Source organism: Rhinoderma darwinii, chromosome 1 (assembly GCF_050947455.1).
Source record: "Rhinoderma darwinii isolate aRhiDar2 chromosome 1, aRhiDar2.hap1, whole genome shotgun sequence".
Taxonomy (NCBI): domain Eukaryota; kingdom Metazoa; phylum Chordata; class Amphibia; order Anura; family Rhinodermatidae; genus Rhinoderma; species Rhinoderma darwinii.
Genome location: NC_134687.1, coordinates 335,431,684 through 335,455,804, shown reverse-complemented (window position 1 = coordinate 335,455,804; position 24,121 = coordinate 335,431,684). Strand labels below are relative to the sequence as shown.

Below are 24,121 nucleotides of genomic sequence, written 5' to 3'. Positions count from 1 at the left end.
TATATTAATATAAACTAAGAAAAATGAAGAGTTTCTCAGTAACAGGGAAACTTTTGTCTTGACAACTCACTAGACAGAGAACCAATGAACTACATGCTATCTGAAGGGCTTTTAGCACATGGTGAATACATTCCCAGTGGCAGCTTGTTTAAGCGTCTTTACTGGAAAGAAAAACAAACTTGTTTTCCTTAACGTATTTGTTTAAGGAAGGTGATTGAATGTGTGGGTTTGTAAAAATGATCTACTTTTCTCAGCTAAATTGAACTGCTCCCTTTAAATCTCTATTCGTCATCACCAAATATTTGTATGCTGCTGATGTTATAGGTGTTTATGACAGTCATTATATTGTGAGAACTTTTCTTACACTTTCCAGCATCATTGCATTAAGAAGGTACTTACTTATGTATAGGTCTCGCCTATAAGAAAACTGCATGGTGGACTGGTTAAGATAAATAAATATATTTTCGTATTATGCTATATTTTGCATATCTTTGCAGGACATCTGACTTTGTTTTTGTATATATTAATTCTAGGGTAATAGCATAAAACCACTACTATCACTCTAACTCCTAGTTCACACAGAGTTTCTTTGACACGTTTTTTTGACGTTAAAACCACGTCGGAAAATGCGCCAAAAAACGGCCGAAAATGCTTCCCATTGACTTGAATGGGTGGCGGAGGCGTTATTTTTCCTGCAAGCGGAAAAACCGCCTCGCGGAAAAATGAAGCGCAATCCCCCTTCTTCGCGCGTTTACGTCTCTGACCTCCCATTGACATCAATGGGAGGCAGAGAAAGCGTATTTTGCGGAAACGAGCGAGCGCTCTGCCCCCTTCAAAACAGCTGATTGGTGGGGGTCCCGGGAGTCAGACCCCAACCCATCAGCTATTGATGGCTTATCCTAAGGATAGGCCATCAATGTTTAGGGACTGGACAACCCCTTTTAAGCCTACCATGTGTTAGGCTTAGATACAGAAAAGGATGGGGACGTATGGGTACCACTACGTATGAAAGAAATCTATATGGGGTGCTGCAGTAACATGCAAAAAATATGCATACTGGGAGAGAGGAAAAGGCACATGTACAGAATTGCGCACACCCAAAATAATAAGAAAGGGATACGAAAAAGTGGGAATGAAAAGACCAAACTTAATTATACACTACATACAAAATATAAAGCCATTAAAAAAACAGAAAGAACCAGCAAATCTGTAAAAATGAAACAGGAAGCAAACCACAGACAGAAATCTCAAATAGGATTCCAAAAGGGACAATATGAGCTAATATCAAAAGAATACAATACAATAGCCGTATAAATGTATTATGTGCAACTAGTAAACCTGGAACGAAACCACATGTTGAACCACACAAGAATATAAAGTGCAAGAGTGCAAGATAATATCTATACCCCAATGAGGGGAAACTATAGCCACATAAATATGAAAAAATACATATATATAGGTTAGCTTGGTGAACCTATCTGCAATAGGCGGGTACAGCACTGACCACTCGTCATCACAAGCAGTACGGTCCTAGGCACAAAAAGTGGATGCTATTGGATCTAAAGAGAAATGATCATGATAGAGAAAATTGATACATGGTTAATTGGTTTTATATTTTGTATGTAGTGTATAATTAAGTTTGGTCTTTTCATTCCTCTTTTTTCGTACCCCTTTCTTATTATTTTGGGTGTGCGCAATTCTGTACATGTGCCTTTTCCTCTCTCCTAGTAGGCTTAGATACAGGGCTCCAGCCGACAGTAATCTCATACTGTATAAGATTACTGTCTGCTGGACCCCGTATCTAAGCCTACCTTACGCTTAGATACAGGGTCCAACTAACAGTATCACACATGCACATTGGCCCTGTATCTAAGGCCCTGTTCACATCAGCGTTGCCCTTCCATTGAGGGGTTCTGTCGGAGGTTTCCATGAGGCCCTTTCTTTTGAGGGGTTACCCAACTGAAACCTCTGACGTAACTTTTAACAGAAGGGCAGCGGTGATGTGAACAGGCCCTTACTAATGGTTTTTTTTTGTGTTTGTTTTTTTTTACAGGTTCGGTCATTGGACTACATCGAATTTGAGGACTACTTCGATTACGGCTTTTTTTATTAATAAAATGGTAACGAGGGTTGTGTGTGGGGGGGGTTTATTTCAATAAAGCTTTTCTTTCTATGTCTTTGTATTTTTTTTAGACTTTATCGCTACCGCCATAGTAATGGCCGCTGACTGATTGACAGCGTCCATTACTAAGGCAGGGCTTAGTGTTAGCTGGTGAAAAAGCTAACACTAACCCCCATTATTACCCTGGTACCCACCGCCACCAGGAGTGCTGGGAAGAGCCGAGTACAATCCAGTACCCGACCATCTGTAGTGATAATCGGGTACGATCCAGTTCCCGACCATCTGTAGTGATGGTCGGGCATTAAGGCGGCTGCAGGCTTGTATTATTAGGCTTGGAAAGGCCAATAAACGTGGCTCTTGCCACCCTGGTAATGCTAGCCTGTTGCTGCTGTGTTGTGTCTGGCTGGTTATGAAAAATGGGGGGAACCCTACGTCATTTTATAATGGGAAAGAATGATGTGGGGTTCCCCCATTTTTATAACCACCCTGGTACAACACACCAGCAGCAGTCTAGTATTACCAGGGTGGGAAAGGCCACTGTTTTTGGGCTTTCCCAGTCTAACGATAACAGCCTGCGGCCGCGCCAATCCCCCTCTGTTACTACAGATCATCGGGTACTGGATCGTACCCGGCTATTCCCGACACCCCTGGTGGTGGTGGGTACCGGGGTAATAATGGGGGTTAGTTTTAGCCTCTTCATATCTAACATTAAGCCCCACCTTAGTAATGGACATTGTCAATCAGCCAGCAGCTATTACTAAGGCGGTAGTAATAAAGTTTAAAAAAATACAAAGACATAGAAAAAATATTTTATTGAAATAAAAATCCCACACAAACAACCCTCCTTAACCATTTTATTGAGAATAAAAAAAACACCATTATCGAAGTAGTCCTCGAATCGGAAGTAGTCCAACAACCCAACTTGTAAAAATACACAAACACACAAAAATATTTTGTAACACATAAAAAAGCAAAACAATTCTTATACTTACCTTTCCTGGGTCCAGCACTGGAGCCACAATGTCAGCGTGCTGGGCCCTATATCTAAGCCAATCATGTGTGATACTGTCTGCTGAGCCACTGTTTCTAATCCTATCCATAGCTATAGGGTCGTAGTGCTATAGCTATACTGTCTCATATATATATATATAGATATATATATATATCTCTATAGTTCCCAGCTATACAGAAATCCAAAAAACAGGCAGCACACCATAGTTTAAAGTGAAAAAAGAGGGTACTTTATTGCCCCATGTGCGACGTTTCAGCTCTATCCACTAGAGCCTTTCTATATACACTACTGTTCAAAAGTTTGGGGTCACCCAGACAATTTTGTGTTTTCAATGAAAACTCACACTTATATTTATCAAATAAGTTGCAAAATGACTAGAAAATATAGTCAAGACATTGACAAGGTTAGAAATAATGATTTTTATTTGAAATAATAATTTTCTCCTTCAAACTTTGCTTTCGTCAAAGAATTCTCCATTTGCAGCAATTACAGCATTGCAGACCTTTGGCATTCTAGCTGTTAATTTGCTGAGGTAATCGGGAGAAATTTCACCACATGCTTCCAGAAGCCCCTCCCACAAGTTGGATTGGCTTGATGGGCACTTCTTGCGTACCATACGGTCAAGCTGCTCCCACAACAGCTCTATGGGGTTGAGATCTGGTGACTGCGCTGGCCACTCCATTACAGATAGAATACCAGCTGCCTGCTTCTTCCCTAAATAGTTCTTGCATAATTTGGAGGTGTGCTTTGGGTCATTGTCCTGTTGTAGGATGAAATTGGCTCCAATCAAGCGCTGTCCACAGGGTATGTGGCATGGCGTTGCAAAATGGAGTGATAGCCTTCCTTATTCAAAATCCCTTTTACCTTGTACAAATCTCCCACTTTACCAGCACCAAAGTAACCCCAGACCATCACATTACCTCCACCATGCTTGACAGATGGCGTCAGGCACTCTTCCAGCATCTTTTCAGTTGTTCTGCGTCTCACAAATGTTCTTCTGTGTGATCTAAACACCTCAAACTTCGATTCGTCTGTCCATAACACTTTTTTCCAATCTTCCTCTGTCCAATGTCTGTGTGCTTTTGCCCATATTAATCTTTTCCTTCTATTAGCCAGTCTCAGATATGGCTTTTTCTTTGCCACTCTGCCCTGAAGGCCAGCATCCCGGAGTCGCCTCTTCACTGTAGACGTTGACACTGGCGTTTTGCGGGTACTATTTAATGAAGCTGCCAGTTGAGGACCTGTGAGGCGTCTATTTCTCAAACTAGAGACTCTAATGTACTTGTCTTGTTGCTCAGTTGTGCAGCGGGGCCTCCCACTTCTCTTTCTACTCTGGTTAGAGCCTGTTTGTGCTGTCCTCTGAAGGGAGTAGTACACACCGTTGTAGGAAATCTTCAGTTTCTTGGCAATTTCTTACATGGAATAGCCTTCATTTCTAAGAACACGAATAGACTGTTAAGTTTCACATGAAAGCTCTCTTTTTCTAGCCATTTAGAGAGTTTAATCGAACCCACAAATGTAATGCTCCAGATTCTCAACTAGCTCAAAGGAAGGTCAGTTTTATAGCTCCTCTAAACCGCAAAACTGTTTACAGCGGTGCTAACATAATTGCACAAGGGTTTTCAAGTGTTTTCTAATCATCCATTAGCCTTCTAACACAGTTAGCAAACACAATGTACCATTAGAACACTGGAGTGATGGTTGCTGGAAATGGGCCTCTATACACCACCTATGTAGATATTGCTTTAAAAACCAGACGTTTTCAGTTAGAATAGTCATTTACCACATTAACAATGTATAGAGTGTATTTCTGATTAATTTAATGTTATCTTCATTGAAAAAAACTGTGCTTTTCTTTCAAAAATAAGGAAATTTCTAAGTGACCCTAAACTTTTGAACGGTAATGTATATATATATATATATATATATATATATATATATATATATATATATATATATAGAGAAAAAGAGTAAAGCAGCACAGCAACAGCAGTGGGTGCAGGCCTCCTAGGTTGAGGCTAGGAACCCTTGTTAATGAAATCCCAAAAAAATGAAGAGGCAGCACTCCAAGGAAATTGGTGAAAAAAAGTGGTGTTTTTTTCACAAATTTCCTTGGAGTGCTGCCTCTTCATTTTTTTGGGATTTTATATATATATATATATATATATATATATATATATATATATATATATACACATATACACACATATACATACCCATATACACATACATATACATACACACACCCACAATTTTTTTGGGGCGAGGGTATATGTATTGGGGCCTTTTCCCCTAATGTTTTAGGACCTTAGTGATGCCTCTGGCTGCTAGTGCTGCATCGTTGGGTCACTTAGGAGACCCAGTGATACAGCTAAAAGCTGCAGGCCATCGGCCATGAGAAGTTTGGGGGGGGGCAAAAATAACCTTTGCATCGGAGCCCATGAGCCTTCAACTACACCCCTGCATAGCAGACATAAGTTTTAGTATACCCACATCCCAGTGCAGCTAGGTAGCAGCAGCTTTAGACATCACCAACGCAGCCACCCTATGTGCATGTGTGGATGACTGCTATAAAAAAGACTACTAACCGGGCACAGGTTACTTTTATGTAAGGGTAAAAGGCAGCACCCCATATCATGTGACAATGACATCATTCACAAAACACCCCCACTGCTCCGCAAGTAGCCCTCCAATTTTTAACTACTGTAGTAGAGTGCCACTTGCATATTCTGTGTGCAGACGCTGGAGAATGGTGTGCAGTTGGCCTCCCTGGCCTCTCTCTGCTCCCAGCTGCTGCCATGTCCTGGCTTTACCTTACCTGTAGTCAGGTAAGGGGTCATTGATTTCTGTGTGTGTATATACTGTATATCACCGTATATTACTGTTGGTACAAATGTCCAATGTGTCTAGTGAGTGTGTTGCACGTGGTCAGCATGCATATGTGTCATTGTATCTTCTAAGCGTGCATATGAAAATGTTCATGTATGTTGTGTGCGTGCTTATGAGGATGTACATATATCTTGTGAGTAAATCCATATGTGTGGTGAGAATGTGTATGAATGTGTCCATGTATGTGGTAACTGCACTATATGAAGCATACACTATGAAAGGAACAATGGGGCCAAAATATTGGATTGTAGGAAAATGGTCAGAGGGGGGGGGGGGGGGCACCAATGGCCACCCGCAAACAGATTATGCTGACAAACCAGGTGCCAAAGTCTGCTGCTAAAATTTACCCTACCAAAGCACCACCTTTTGCACAAAATAAGAGACCACTATGTACGTGTGAATCAGTGTTTGTATGTACATACTTAACGTTTGTGTTTCCAGTAAATGTTAATATGTACGTATGTAGGGTTAAAGCGGATCTGTCACTTATGATAGCTGTCTTTGTTAAGGTCAGCATATTATAACTGCAGCCTCGAGGATCTACTCTAACAGCACAAAAAAATATTGTGGTATTTGTTTAAACGAAATTTATCACCTATATATATATATTTTGCTAATTAAAACCAGATACGGATACATATTCCTTTTTTCTAGTCTATTTTTGTTTTCGAATTGTAGATTTTTTTATTCTATTTTATGTACATGATTATAGCGGCAGCCATCTTGTCTGAGCTGCTGTTAACAGAATTTAGAGATATGCTTTACAGCAGTCACATGGACCATAGGAACCTGTGAACAGAAGGGGGCCCATTGACTTCTATGGAAAAAGTGTTCTAGGCATGCTCTGTGACCTATGTAGTGGTCATTGGGCAGGAAGGGATAGGAGGGGATCTGTGTACATCACTTATTGTCAATGGTGGATCCGATGTTATCTATATAGAGGTGTTACCTTTTAGTGTAATCCTGACTGTGATGATAATGAAATGACTGCTGAGAAGTGATCTCTACAGAACAGGAACGGTCAGTCTATTATGTATGGTGAATCCTGTGTTTTCTATATATAAAGTTGTTAGCTGTCAGTGTAATCCTGCCTGTGATTATAATGAGATGATACTGAGAAGTGATCTCTACAGAACAGGAAGGGTCAGTCTATTATTAATGGTGAATCCTGTGTTATTTATATACAGGTGTTAAATTTCATTGTAATCCTGCCTGTGGAGATAATGAGATGACTGCTGAGAAGTGATCTATACAGAAGAGGAAGGGTTAGTCTACCATGACTGGTGGATCCTGTATTATTTATATATAGGTGTTACATTTCATTGTAATCCTGCCTGTGATGATAATGAGATGACTGCTGAGAAGTGATCTCTACAGAACAGGAAGGACTGATTCAGACGAACGTGTTAAACGTCCGTGGGACGGCCGTTGAAACAGTGGCCGTCCCAAGGATCTATGTAATTCAATGTGGCCATTCACACAGCCGTTGTTTCAACGGACCATGTGATGGGTCCATGGGAAAATAGGACATGTCCTATCTTTTCACGCATCACGCATCCCTCCATAGACTCTCATCTATGGGGGATGTGTGACATCGCGTCCCGCAGCGCTGAGCACGGATGCACATCAGACGTGAAAAATGGCAGTTTTGCACGTCCGAGATGCACAGCGTTCGTGTGAATCAGGCCTTAGTGTGAGTCTATTTTAAATGGGGGATTCTTTGTTTTATGTATGTAGGTGTCGTTGCAATCCTGCCTGTGATGATAATGAGATGACTGCTGAGAAGTGATCTCTACAGAACAGGAAGTGTCAGTGTATTTTGCAGCTCAGTGGCCAGAGTGAAGACTACAAGATTTAAGGATTACTTTTTAATACACATAATCACAAAGAAAATGTAAAAAAAAATCACCAACAATTCTTTAAAAAATATGTTTAACGTAATTTCGTTAAAACGTTAGGTCATTTTCTGATGTCACATTCCCTTTAATTAAAAGAATACATCAATAACATCCTCTGATAATAAGGTGATTGTTTGTGAAGTGTGGTCAGTATGCTCAGGGGGTCAAAATATCCTAAAATATTCACAATCCCCCGCTGCCATGTGAATCTTTTTCCAAATTTCTAGATGCTCTCCAGCGAGTATGTACTGTGTGTATATAGTAAATGAGTGTGTCTACTGTACATATGTACAAATGAATGTGCACATACAGTTTAGGTGTAGTTTAATATGTGAAATATAGTCAGTGTGTGTTGGTAAGTAAAGAACATAAATTTTCCTTATGGGACAATCCTTTTGAAATTAGATTTATTACCATCTTTTGCTTATCATAATCTCCCCCTCTTCCATGATCCTGTTCCATGAAAAAACTCTGCAGCAGAAGCTTCTCCCTCTGCTCCATCTGCAATAAAGACCGAGCAACAATAAACCCTGCCCACTTAACTAAGCCTACAAGACTGTTTATTTCATAAATCTATAAAAGGTGAAAAATAGATATGTCTGTTCCGTTTTTCTCAATTAGTGACCTTTGCTCTATATTTAAAAAAAAACAAAAAAAGTAGAAATCCACGTTCCATCTCTGGGATTCACTGGCCATCTTCCTCTCTGGGCCACGGGTGTCAAGAACTGCCACCAGCCACTGCTGTTTAACAAATAGCATCGATAAAAGATTTGTTTAATAGGATGCCTATAGGGAATATAGTGGTAATAGCAGAACAGCTTATTTTAGGAGAGGGACCACTTTGATAATAAGACTGGGACTTTAGGTGATTTCAAATTCCCTTACTTTTCCCAGTCAATCCAACTGAATACTATACTATAGTCTATCAATGTAGTTGTTGAAAAACAGCCTTGGTCTGCTGATTGGCTGACAGGGATTGCATTTCCCAGCTTCCTTGTTTATTATTGGAAAACCATTACTGCTAAAGGGAGCACTTATTGCTCTTTAGGCAATTTCTTAATATATTCACTCAAGTTCTGAAACGGTGAACCCACACACAAAGAATTTGACAATGTTATTCCAAAAAAGATTTTTATGGAAGTGAAAAGGTTAATCTTTAATACAACAGTTAGTATTTTTATGTCAGTTGTCTATTTATTAATTGCATTTCTTTAGGTTCAGTAAAACATATTTTTCTTCTTCTACAATGTTTTTGACTTTCGGAGAGTTAAAATTTTTCAATAAGCAGTACGGAGCTTTTTATCATAAATAAAGGCACTTAGAAAAAACGTAGGCTCGAGACAAGGTTTATTTATCTGACGCTATGTCCTGTGACCACATAAAGTAATCTTGTGTGCAGAGTCCGAGATGATGAACGTTACAGCCACATAACGTTATCACATGACCGCTTGACATGATTTTAAATGGATGACCATTTTGTCGTGGTCATATTGTTTATTAGTGACTAAAGAGAAAAAAATTCTACATAAATTGTATTGATTAATTGTATTTATTAACTCTGTGGCTCCATCGGACGTACATTTACGGCACTTCAGAAATACACTTGACGCAAACCACTAAGTATACAGCACTGGGATGGTGTGGGCGTAGCTGACACTCTCCTGAAACGGCCAGGATCGGAGCCAATGCTGATCCCAGCCGTATAACTTCTCTGATGCTGTGATCAAAAGCGCTCCCACGGCATCCAAACAGTAAGGCTACATTCACACGAACGTATCAGATTCACGTGCGTGAAAAACGCGCTTGAATCTGGTCCGTTATGCATCAGTGTGCTTTGCGAGGGCATGCATTATTCACACACTCACAAAGCACATCTTTTTTTTATTTGTATTATTTTCAATTGAATTGATGCGTAAATCATGCACCGCACACGGATGTGCATCCGTGTGCGGTGTGTGATTTTCATGCACCCATTAACTTCAATGAGCGAAGTGCATGAAAAACGCACCAATATAGGACATGCAGTGAGTTTTACGCAACGGACACTCACCGCGTGAAAACTCCTGCATGTGTGAACGGCCCCATTGCAATCAATGGGTCCGTGTGCTGTGCGTGATTTCCCTGCGCAGCACACGGACGTTATTCACGTTCGTCTGAATGAGCCCTTAGACAGAGGGGGGCTCCCTCTGTCACTTCATCGGTGCCCCTGCAACGCGATTGCAGGGTACCAATGGGTTTCCATGGCGGCCGTGGGCCTAATGAACACCTCCAGGTCTGCCCATCTTTAAACTCCTTTAAGGCCTAATTATGCTGACAGGCTAAATTCACTGCAATACAGAAGTACTGCAGTGTATTATATAGAGATTGGGAGATCACATGGGCAAGTATCAAATAAAATCTTTAAACATATTCAAAAAATGTTACAGAAAAAAAAGCTTATTTTCCCATTAAAAAATGCTTTATTCTCTAAAAAAGAATATATATATAACAAAAAGAAAACAGCAGCACTCACTAGAGAAGATGTATAGGTGCCAAGCAAGCCGTCCAGATCCAAGGACTAGGTAATATACAAAAATGGAAATCTTGCAGCACTCAAAATAGTGAAAATAAAGTGGTTTATTAAAGCCAACAAACAGCGACGTTTCTGTCCTACAATAGGCTTGATAAAGGTCCTATTGTAGGACAGAAACGTCGCTGTTTGTTGGCTGTAATAAACCACTTTATTTTCACTATTTTGAGTGCTGCAAGATTTCCATTTTTGTATATATATATATATATATATATATATATATATATACATATCTTGTGTCACCGCATCCATAATTTTTTTACCCGCATGGTGAATGCTGTAAAACAAAAACTAAGAAAAACTCCCAGAATTGCTGTTTTTTTGTCACCTCACCTCCCAGAAAATGGAATAAAAAGTGATAAAAAGTCATATCTATATACCCCAAATAAAAACTTACGTCTCAACCCAGAAAAAACAAGCCCTCACACAGCTTCGTTGGCAGAAAAAAAAAAGTATAACTCTCAGAGCATGGCGATGTAAAAGTAGTAAAACATAAAAAAACAATTCACAAAACAAAAATCCACAATATTGCAGAATTGTTGTTTTTTTTCCATCCTGCCACAAAAAAAATTATAAAATTTTTTTGGATACATTATATGTACCTCAAAATGGTGACATTAAAAAAATACATCTTGTCTAGCAATAAACAAGCAATCATACGGCTACGTCAATGGAAAAATGAAAAAGTACTGGCTCTCCAAATACATTGATAGAAAAATTAGCCCTGATGTCCAAAATAGCTGCTTCCTTGAGGGGTTAATAACTTTAAGCTCATTTAAAATAATGTACGTCCTGGAAACCCATTTAAGGGTTTATTTTTCTAACATTTTTATACATTTTTGCACCATTGCCCACTTAAACCTTAGCTATGGCACATTGTTTTCTGCTGTTCACTCTGCCCGATGTGTAGAATTACGTTTTGTTTGTGTGTTTGATTCAGGATCAGAAACCATGAACTACAAACATGTTTACATTTGGGAATCCACTAGCTGAAAAGATTTGGAAAAAAAATGTTCTGTATTATTTGAATATGTGATAGTCAGCAATGTCATGTCACTCAGTGTATCATGCCATCAAGACACTCGCTCGTCCATTACCCAGTACTGTCCCCAGAGCACATACAAATGTCATTTCCTGGCTTCATGCATAAAACATAAAGGAAGATGTGGATAAACATTTGTAAGATACAGAGAAGATGTTGGCAAGGACACAGCAAAATAACAATAAATGGAAAAATGATGTAACGCCCGGTAGCACCTTTAGATCATCCGCTTTAAAGCGAGTAAGTTACAGAAGAAAAAACACGACTCTATTTCTTGTTAGAATTAACACTATAGCCTTGTTAGCTTTCTTGTACAGAATTGCAAATTTCTCCCACCTAATTCAGATTTATGCTAAAGAAGAATAAGTAGTGGCAATGTTCCAGCGCACCAAATAATATACTTGTTAACAAGCATTCTAAGAAAAGGAAACTGATTTAATAGTTTCTTCAGTTTTTTAAGGTAAGAAGAGTCGGCATGGAAAATCTTGTTTTTGTAGAAACCCATATAAAGAATTTGATAATTGTATGCATTAGTGCCAAGAATGTCATCAGGAACATATCATGGTACCTACGTCCCCCTTCTAATAGTATATGCTTTAGGACTTGTTCACACTGAATTGAAAGCCTCTATATGCCCTCAGAATCCCTATGGATTAGAGTGGAATGGAGAACGTTAAACAGAATTGGTGGACTAGAAATTGCCAACTTTTGGTCTATTTAAAAATAAAATGAAGGCCCGCTGGCTCCCATGTTCCTTGTGCCCCCTTTCCTCACTGCTAGTACCCAACTTAGATCATTCTTATATCAAATATGAGTCAAAAAAGGTCTTTCCTGGAAACCAATAAAGATGTGATCAAAGCATGATGTGTAGGTTAATAATTTGAAACAAGTGACACCATTTTTTTTATTTTCTATTACTTCTTTTATGTATATAAAAACTTGCATAAATGACAGCTTTCTTGTATTTACATACATTATCTTAGCTTTCTAGAGAACTTATTGTTGTTGAATAAGTTTTTGGCTTCTGTAAAGTTTTAGAAACAATGTGATCATGATCTGCTACCAGACACTGGCTTATTTCCCCAGTATATATTTTATTCTAATACTTGCTTCGTGATTTAATATCTATTTGATACATCTGGCATATTCGCTCACAAAAGCAGTATTATAAAAAGCAGACCAATAAATATGTCAAAAATGCAATGAATATTATGTTTGTTTTCTCTCTAGTGGCAGATAACAAAGTGTAGACGGGGGAATGATGAACAGAGCAGATATTACAGGGATGTCACATTTGTATAGATCCTTAGAATGGGATTGTCCTTTTGGAGTAGAATTAATGGCCTCTTATAGCAATAAGCCAATAACCTGAGTACACTAAGTCTTATTCATGAAGTAAGCAAAGTAGAGTTACATTCATTCTTTATTTCTGATAATGTTCCTAATTGTACGACGGGCGCATTTTGGGGTGGAAACCCAACACTGCAAGATGCTACCCAAGCCATATCTTGCTTTTGGTTTGCAGGTCCATGTATCCTCCTAAAAATGTTCAGACCTCCAAGTCTTATTTCGTGAGTGCAAACTCACTTCATTCTGTATCTCTTATCAGCTAGAAACTCTACTGACCACGTGAATCGAATTCATGTGAATCTAAAGAAGACATTCCCTTGCATACTAATATATTGGGTAAAAATGTCTTAATTTTACCAGTTAGCTCCTCCCAATTTTATAGCATTCAGGAACAGATCAAGCGATGGTGCCACGGCCACACCTTAATTACCTAATTACCTTTCTGCTTATGGGTTCAGAGTTTAGAAACTATGCAGATGGGCACTCATTTAATAGAAAAATCAACAAAGTGACCACTAAGACCTCAGATGTTGCCAATCAGAAAGGCCCCCTGGAGGTGATTTGTTGTACTGACTTTTTGCTATAGCTACTATGAAACTTTACACTTCCGACGTTACTCATTGGTACATACCAGCATAACAAGATAGCATACATTGTCCCTATGGCATTTGCATCTATGTGTCCATGGAATGGAAAATAATAAATGATGATAAACTAGACCCATTAAAGAGTATTTTTTATAGCTCCCATGATGCTCTGTATTTAGCACCCGCTGTCTGGTACCCAAATGAGACCGATAAAAAAAACAATAATGAAAATGTTTCCCATATACTGTAATAAATAAGACAACTATTATTATTGTCATTTATGAAATATAATATTGCCTCCAGTTCAAATTTGCAGTATTCAGTGACTTCTTTCCTTTATTTTGCCATATTTCTCCTTTCAGCCATCATCACATTCTGTCTTATTTACCTGCCTAATGCCACAATCACACACAGTTATGATGCAGTTTTTGGTGCAGTTTTTTTTCCCTGTTTTTTGAGACAAAGCCAAATGAGTATCCAATAGAAAGGAAAGGTATAAAGAAAAAAACGATGCATCTTCTTTCTTCTGTGTCCACCTTTGTGTTTGGCCAAAAAACTGCATCAATACTGCCTGTGTGTGATCGTGGCCTTAGTGTACTGTATGAATGTAGTACTTGTTAAGCAAACTACTCTGTCAGGCCATAATGATCCATTCTTATTGATCTTTCCTGTTTGCTTAATTTTATAAATCAAGTATATAGAAGACAGATAATGATGATGGACAACTGGGTGTTCTGATCTCTGACACTTTCATTGTGTAAACGTCATAATAATACATATTGGGGCAGACGTAAAGTTCATCGTTTTCCGCATAAAACAAAACTATTACGCACTTTTAGTTTTGCAAAGATGTCTCAAGGTTCAGCCCCTTTCCTACCAATGACCCCTGTCTCAGGAAATCACATTTGGATGTATTAAGCCTGCCTGCCTAATAACCCTTGCACAGACCATATTGATTTTCCGAGAGGGAGTTTATGAACTAAATAAACTTGAAGTTGGTGTCTTAATAAACTGCTCCTCTCAGTCTGTCACATTTAGTTACAGTACTCTGCAGTTTAGGCGGCTGTGGAGGTGTGGGGAGAGAGGCTAATTCTGTTACAGATTGTTCACAGCAGGGTCTCCAAATTAGCCCTTTGTTTTGTAATGCCACCTTGCTTGGGCTCGCTTTGAGCACACTTCTCAGTTTTACCCTAATGAGTTGCAACACTGATAATGTGCCTGATGATCTTTCATTGATTTCACTATCACTTGCTTGTCTGGTAATTGATCCGTTGCTGAGCCTCTAGTTAATTATATCGGCTTTGACATGGCCCAGTCCTCTGGGAATCTCAAGTCTTGCAGAATAACAGTTTTAATAAAACAGTCTATTACTGCAGCAGGTGCTCCTCACTGCAGTATATTTGTACGTGTATATATATATATATATATATATATATATATACACACATACATATATATATGTGTGTGTGTGTGTGTGTGTGTGTGTGTGTGTTTCTGACTGCATGTGTGTGTATACTGCTATTCATTCACAGACTAGTACTGCATGATACGGAACAGTAAAGGCGAGGAGTGGCGAGGAGTGAGGGGAGGTGTAGGAGATAGATGGAAAAAGAGACAGGGACAGAGAGAAGGAGGGGGAGTGATGCAGAGGAGAGCAGATAGGAGGAAGCCTGCTATTGACAGTGTCCTTAAGCCTCCCTCAAATAACAGCCATTAGTGGGAAGGTCAGGAGCTGAGCAGGCAGCTTGACTGAAGCATTGAGTGCCACTTCAGAAATCAAGAGGCTAGCAAATTTTAGAGGGAGTTTAAATGGCTAATATCTGGCTGTGAAAGCACAGTCACTGTTGGCACAACTATCTACAGTTTTCTCCTTTTTTCCTATTAACCAGCTATATATATATATATATATATATATATATATATATATATATATATATATATATGTGCGTGTGTGCTAGTGTAGCTTAATAGTTAAGTCATGTTTGTAGTTCTGTATAATAGTAGTGATTCTACATTTTATTCGCTATTAACATATCATTTCATTCGATTTTGCCCATAGCGTATGGTTTGTTTATTGATATATGACAATTGCTTGTGCCAAGTCTTCTCGTTGTGTGTGTGTGTGGTGTGTGTGTGTGTGTGTGTGTGTGTGTGTGTGGTGTGGTGTGTGTGTGTGTGGTGTGCGTGTGTGTGTGCCTAATGGTGGTGAACTGGAGGAAAGTTTAACAGAAAAGCTTTCAAGAGCTGTGGGATTTTGGAGAGCGAGGCCCATTTGTGTCAGCAGAGTGTAGCTTTTCTCATCTCTCCTCATTGTGTACTAATGACACTGAGCAGTCACACAAGCTCTTTGCTGCTGTCTTTGTTTGTTTTACAGACTGTAGATGCTAGCTTTATTGTTATGTCCAAGATGGGGGAAAGTGCTGCTTTTCTGTCCATTTGTCCTACTGCTTGTCTGTGTGTTTTATTAGGAGACAAATCTACTTTGATTCTCTTTTTGAGGGAACTTTTAGATAAGATGCCCCTACTTCTCCATGACTGTTGTTTAATACTGTGATGTCTGAGGCACTGACAGGTTAAAGGTATCACCGGGGTCAGAGTTTAACCCCCTCAGTGCTGTAGCTCTGCTCCCACTTTGCTCGTTTCACTATCCATCTTCTTTTAGTGCCATGTTTATGTATGTGCTGTTTTATTTTGCTTAGGCTTTCCTGTTGTTGGAAATATTTATTTTGACAAAGATTATCATTGCTTTGTGTTTTGTATTTATATCTAGTTTTATTAGGTGTTTAAGTGGTTTATTTAAGCGAACGCTTTACACTCTGAACAGCTACAAAAAAATAAATATCCAGAGTTCGTTTTTGTAGTTTATTATTTAGTCTGCTTATATTAAATCTTTTATATTGACAACTTGGCGCTCGGTAAATCAGTGGAATATTTTCTGCATTGTTTATTGGCAAATTGCTAGATATATTTTTTTCTCAATTTCACTTTTTACAGCAGGAGCCGAAATGAATAATAAAAAAAACAATGAAGTACAAAGAGTAGTGTGGCACTGACAAGTGTGGCATTCTTAACTTGACAGATTATTGAAGAAAAGCAGGAGATAAAACAAGAAAGACTGCAAGAAAGGGCCAGAGCCCTTTCCCTCCCAACTGCCTGTGATCAGTGACTGTGCGCGCGCGTGTCTATGTGTATATGGGTATCTGTAGGCTGTGAGAGGTTAGTGCAGGATGTCATTTGGTGCCTGACAGTGGAACAGTTCAGTTGACTCTGTGCTCCTCTAACCAGTGACATCCTTAAAGCTGTTCCTTGGTCTGAGGCAATTTTTTCCTCCTTTAGTGTTACATGCACACCTGACAAGCAGCTGTTAGACTGAGCAAAGAGGAGCCTTGGGGAGTCACAATCCATGCATAAATGATAGGGGTATCTGTGAGGAAGGTGCAAAATAAGCTTTGCATCTCTCACCCCCCCACCATCAGCAGCACATCCCTCCTTGCTACTTCACCTCCCACCCACCCCCTTCCTCATCCTCTCCTACCCTTTTTTACTCTCTTTCCCTAAATGAAATGCAGCCTACATGCAGCTCTGTAACTACTCCACACTTGTGCTACTGAATGCCAAGAGGCTCAAAAATCCACCTTCACTTTTCAGTCAGAAGAAGCAGAAGTGGATGTGAGAGAAAGAGACATACAGAGAGACAGACAGCGCGACAGGAGGGCGAGAGACCGGGCATTCAGAGACTCTTGCCCTGACAACTCCATGCAGTTCGGAACGAGGACACCGGCAAGCGAGCCTGGGTACATGGGGGCATGGCAGAACTGTGATGCCAATCTTCTCTTCAGAATGTCCCAACAGGTGAGTGCCTCCTTCATACTTACTTGCTTGCAAAATGGAATTTTAGAATTGAGTGTCATACGGTATTTGTGATCTCTTTATCTTTTACATTACTATTTAGTCATTTATATTACTTTTAAGTTAAGACGTGATGTGGGACGTTGGTGTGTCTGTTACTATTTTACCGGTTTCTCTTGTTCATTTATTTATGCTTTAGGAAAAACGCAGAGCTAACTTATGAATGAAATGTTACCTGAAAAAGCAGTTACTTACTATTAGTGTCTTTATAGACTTTGTAGAAAAAGGGGGGGAGTAAAAAACCAAATGAAATTTAGATGCAATGCAAAACAATTAGCCCGTAGCATCCTTTCTGCGAAAGTAATCAAAAGTGGAATTAAAACCACATCCACTCTTTCCTTCTTCCTTTCACTGATTTCGCAGTGATAGAAATTTGAGGGGCCCCTCTCCTAGGATCTTAATTGACTTCATGTGGTTGAACACAGCTTCCCCCAGTACTCAGATGAGCTGGACTGCTGTGTTGTTTAAACTGCTCAAGGCTCAGAGCGGATGGTTGATAGCTCAGGCAGTTAAGCTGCTCTCTTAATTTTTCTTTTTTAGTTTGTTTTTCCATCATTCCTTTCTTTCCTTATGTCTTCTGTTCATCTTATTGTTCGCATTTACTTTTTCATTTAACCCCTTTCTACACAAAGTCTCCTACATTCTTCAGCCCATATACATAATCACTTTTTCTCCCCCTTTTTTCTCTAACTCACACTGCAAGGCCGTGTCTTGGCGTCCTCCCCAGAGCCTTTCCTGCACTGGGGGCCGCCTTAAAGGCATCTTGGTATGCTGCTATTGACGGGAAAGCTGAAATGTTATTGCGAGGCCAGTAACAACTGATAATTAATCACACAAGCCGGTGTCTCTGTATCATGCACATGGTGATACGGAGCCTGTCGGCTACATCTTCTATTCCCCATCTAAATGTGGGAATAAATATATAAAGTTAACTTTATGAGACATACAAGAAGAAAACTTGTTAGATAGAGGAGTATTCTGGTACCTTGCTTTTTTTCTTAGTATCAACAAACCGGCATCATTAAAAAAAAATATTACAATTTAACATTTTACTGTCATGTGAAAACTTTTTTTAACAATTTTGAGTTATTGGATCCAACTTGAAATATATAAATGGTTCTTTTTTTGATAATGTAATAATGCAACAGATCAGATGTCTTTTTAAATGTAATAGATACAATTTACAGAGGGCAAAGAGCATTAACCCCTTAAGAAATGTAAGTCCTAAGGACTGAATAGCTGGCTAATGCACATAATTTAACAAGGCATATTTTGGTATCTCCTGTAGAGGGACCCTGATTACTACTGATAATACAGTAAGCTGATATAAATCTCTAATAAACATGAACCTGGACTGAGAGAGCAATTCTTAAATATCTACTCAAAACTTGAAGGTAATGCATAATAATGCTGAGCAAACTCATATAAACAGCACTATACCTATATCTATTCAAATTCCATTACACACACACAGAAATTTAGTAAGCGAATCACATACCGAGTATTTAGGTATAATACTTGTTTTACTGTTTTTGAGTGGTTTTGTTTTTGCTTTTATAAATCATAGGAATGTAGGTTTTTTTGGACTATTTTCGGTAAGATTTTTTTTTTATCAATATATCAATAAAGGCAAAAAAATCTCCAAACCATACTAGAAGGGCATGTCATGTCTTTTATAGGTTAAACAGGGAGGGATTGTATTGCTAAAATACAGTTAATTAATTGAAGCCATATACTGATCAATTGATAATAAATAACTATTGAGTCAGTGAACTGTGTGTGCGATTGACCATTTGGAATCAATCAAAAATATAAAACAAAGACAAAAGAAAAAGAAAAGAAGCAGTATCAGCAATGCTAAAAAAACCAAAACAAAAACAGTGGACGGAAAAAGAAGAGGATGAGAAGTCTTCTTAAATTTGTTCCGGTCTTGGAGATTAAAAAGCTGAGAGAATTGGGACAACTATTATGGGTTTAATAGTTTGCTACTTGTATTTTGGCACAGCACAAAGATTATGTGAACTAATGCTAGACACGTTTATAAGCTATTTTTTTTTCATTAATGAAACACTAAAAAAGTTTTATAAATAAAGTCATAGATTTAAAGTTTTTAGAATAAATTCAAAATTAATCAGTTTCAGAAATATCAAATAATTTGTATTTATTTATATAGATTAAAAGTTGTGAAAAATGATTTGGTTTACCTACAAAAAAAAATTATAATTTTTGTTTGTGTTGTCAACCTGTTTAAACAAAGCGGAATGACCTTAAATACTTATCTGCATTCCATCAGGTGTATCCCCCAGAATTCACATGTCAGCTATAGCCAATGAATTGGCTGCACAGGAATTTACAGATTAGCTTGATTCATTGTCAAGGAAATAAATATTGTACATAATTCAAAGCTTCCATCTGGCAATACCAAAAAATTGAGTGAAAAATAGCAGTTTTACCTCAGGTGCCTGTGTGATGCAGCATCAGTTGTAGATAATTCTTTACCGTTTCAATTTTGTAAAATTTTGTTTTAAACTCTGTAAAAAATGATGTACAGTTAAGTAAAAAATTAAAACATTTGTAATACAGACACAATTAAAATCTGTTTAGCGTTCATGAATTCTCTGCATTATATTTTAACCATTTTTTGTCTGTATTGGTAGAATGAACTTAAAATCGACACTAAAATATTAACAGTTAAAGTCTCTTCATAACATTCAGTTTAATGAGTTTATTTTTACAATGTAAAATAAAAATCAAAAGCGGAATTATTTGGGCCTCCCGGACTTTCCTTTTCCATAGACAAGTCCACAAAACATCTTAAAAGTATTCCAACTCATCATCTTGTTCAATGCACATTTTTCAGCACCAAAATAACTGATAACCTAAAAGGGCATTTTGTGAACTGTGTTTGAAGGCGGTTGTTTGGGATCACTTTGATCGATGACAAGTAGAGAATGACCAGAAACTGCCTGCATGTCCATCCCTGACTTATGCCTGGTCACCCCAACCTCTCTTGCCTTCATCTGGCACAAATATGCAGGGGCAAATAGCAGAAAGGAGACTGAGAGATGCAGGAACTAGACCTGTGAGGTGATACATGAAAGGTAAAAAAAAAAAGCACCAGCAAAAGTCTTTAAATATTTTGAACATTTCTATACAATTTTGCAATTAATAATTATTTTCCTTTTTTTTCAATAAATTATATCTTATTTACTTTTTACAAAAAATCTAAATTTCAAATTCTGAAAATTTATATATTTTATTTTAACAAATGCAATCAATAATTTTTTATTAGTTAAATAGTCAATTAATGGAGTTGGTATGATATGTAGAACAGGTAGAACATATGCAACAGCAGTTACAAATTATTTTTTTCTTTCATGGATTTGAACATTTTTTACTGTCAACTTACTATATTGTTGATCACTTATTTGTCCTTTAAAGGAAAAACCTATTTCAGAACGAATAAATGAGACGGATAACCTGAAAGACACACAGATAGATAGAAGATAGATAGACAGATAGAAAAAAAGACGATAGATTAACAAATAGACAGATATATATGACATAGATAAATAGATAATAGATATTAAAGAGATAGATAGATAGATAGATAGATAGATAGATAGATAGATAGATAGAGAGATAGAGAGATAGATATGAGATAGATAGATAGATAGATAGATAGATAGATAGATAGATAGATAGATAGATAGATAGATAGATAGATAGATATGAGATAGATAGATGATAGATAGATAGATAGATAGATAGATAGATAGATAGATAGATAGATAGATAGATAGATAGATAGATAGATAGATAGATAGATATGAGATAGATAGATAGATAGATAGATAGATAGATATGAGAGAGATAGATAGATAGATAGATAGATAGATAGATAGATAGATAGATAGATAGATAGATAGATAGATAGATAGATAGATAGATAGATAGATAGATAGATAGAGAGAGAGATAGATAGATAGATAGATAGATAGATAGATAGATAGATAGATAGATAGATAGATAGATAGATAGATAGATAGATAGAGAGATAGATATGAGATAGATATGAGATAGATATGAGATAGATATGAGATAGATATGAGATAGATATGAGATAGATATGAGATAGATATGAGATAGATAGATAGATAGATAGATAGATAGATAGATAGATAGATAGATAGATAGATAGATATGAGATAGATAGATAGATATTAGATAGATAGATAGATAGATAGATATGAGAGAGATAGATAGATAGATAGATAGATAGATAGATAGATAGATAGATAGATAGATAGATAGATAGATAGATTGATAGATAGATATGAGATAGATAGATAGATTGATAGATAGATATGAGATAGATAGATAGATAGATAGATATGAGATAGATAGATAGATAGATAGATAGATGATAGATAGATAGATAGATAGATAGATAGATAGATAGATAGATAGATAGATAGATAGATAGATAGATATGAGACAAATAGATATGAGATAAATAGATGAGATAAACAGATAGTTAAATATAGATAGATAAGATAGAGTATGCATAGCATTTGGCAAGTAATATGTATATATATATATATATATATATATATATATATATATATATATATATAGTATTAGGATAGTATTAGGCTTTTTTTAAACAGAAGAGCATAATATGATTGTTTGCAACATTGAACTTCATCAAATGTGATTACATTATTGTACAGCATTTCAGGAATGTAACCCAATCTGGTTTCCCTATAAATTTCAATTCAGTTAATTAACAATGATCTATTGCGGTGACCCTTTACTTGCTGTATTGAATTGCAACCTAGTGTATGTGTTCTTTGGCCTACTTTTGGCACGTGTCGAATGCTTATACAGTAAATTTGTCCGTGCCGGAGACGTTCTGCTCAGTGATACAGGTGCATTCAGGCAAGAGAAGGTTAAAATTGAGGAAACCTCCCTCTGCCCAATATACATTAAAACATGTCGTACTGCATTAGAATAAAGACAGCAACCACATATTTGCCACAAGAAAAAAACACCTATATATTGTTATGTAACATCAGGCTAATATGATTAGAAATGACACCACATTTGCTTACGGAGCCAAGGTGCAAGCTATCACTAGAGGCTATGTAGAAACTTACATACAGATGAAACATACGTTATACAACTATGTCATATGTTTATGGATCCGGGTAACGCTGTAATCCTTCCAGCCTATGTTCCTCACTCAGCAATACATTATAGTCAATTAACTTAATGTATTTTATTACTATCATTGTGTATACATATTTATACATATTTACCCATTGGACTCTTAAAGATGATCCTGACTCTTTTTTATGCCGACAAACATTGTTCCACAATTTTTCTTGATTTAACTCTTTCAGATTTTTGACTTCTCTATATACTCACCCAACCTGTTGGATGTATTTTTTCTCAGCACACCTAAATTTACTGTTCAATCCTAGAGAATTCGTACAATTGCCATGACTGAAATACTGTATTTTCCTCCATATACAAATTACAACAGGCACATGACATACAGAGAATATATACCAATGACTATATCTGCAGATAGAATACCGAGACTGCTAATGTAGATGTTTTCTGTAACACATCAGATAAAATTTTGGTAAAAATATGAGCTCCGTTACGAGAGATATTAGAGCGTCCACTGTTGTTTAATTCAAATCTACTATGAGAAAAATGGTCGTACATGTGTGTGTGCTTTCTATATTCCCATTATATTTCAGTGAAAAGATGAAGTCTTATAAAGCCCGGTTTCATATATTACATAACATTTTTATATTGTCGATAAATGACTGTGTTGTCACTAGTCGTAGTGTTTCAGGTTACCCAGACTGACAAAAACAGGAGACAGCGATCTGACATATATTTAGCGCGCCTCTAAGACTCATATGCAAATTTGCCGCTTTATAATAAATTACCTTCTGATTTCATCTTTAAATATTTCATTTTTTTTGTTCTTTTACGAGACATTTACCACAGTGTCTGGCATATTGTACGCTAGTTCTCATTCTGTCACCTCTACACTCGTGGAGTAAAGATTTTGCAGCTGTACAGAAGTCTCTGGCATCATAATAGGGTTAAAACATTCGAAAAATGTGTTTTTGTTTGCTTGACTTTCATGTCATAGAGTTATTAGATCTTTATAAACCTATATAAGCTAAACCGGGTATATTTATGCGCCAGTCTATGATTTATTTATACGTCCGCTATTTATATAGCACCAGCATATTCCACAGCGCTGTACACAGATGGTAATCGCTCACATCAGTCTGTTTTTAGGCGGCTCACAATTTTTCTTTCTCACACACACACAATTTCATGGGACGCTAATTTTTCTTCTTTAATGGGATGTTTTACCTAGTGTGACAACAGGTTCTTATGATTAGGAATGGTGCTTCTACCAGAGTCTAGTCTGTTTGTTTCTACCAGAGGCTGTTGAATGTCTATTACTGAATGCCTTCTGGTGCGTCCTACCCTACAAGTGCCATTTATACAGTATCTTGCCAGAATGTTCTTCTTCGCAGATGCCACCTACTAGACCTATATAGCAGCTGGTCATTACAATGATGTACAAGTGTCGTAGGTGGCCTAGATTTCTGGAAACATGAACTTAGACTTTCTTTGTTCTGTGAAGTCCAGTGATAGTCAGGGATTAGGGTGCCTTTAGTTATAGATGGTAGGGTGTATGGTTGAAG

The 24,121-nt window shown here is 37.4% G+C and overlaps 1 protein-coding gene across 2 annotated transcripts in view; it reads left to right on the top strand.

Annotated features, from left to right (window-relative positions):
* Positions 1–24,121, top strand: part of BNC2 (basonuclin zinc finger protein 2) — a 382,515-nt gene that overhangs the window by 116,310 nt on the left and 242,084 nt on the right. For both annotated transcript variants that reach the window (XM_075825666.1, XM_075825667.1), the window contains exon 2: positions 17,118–17,321. In XM_075825666.1, coding sequence (XP_075681781.1) covers positions 17,118–17,321 — 204 coding nt within the window. The remainder of the gene's footprint in view (positions 1–17,117; positions 17,322–24,121) is intronic.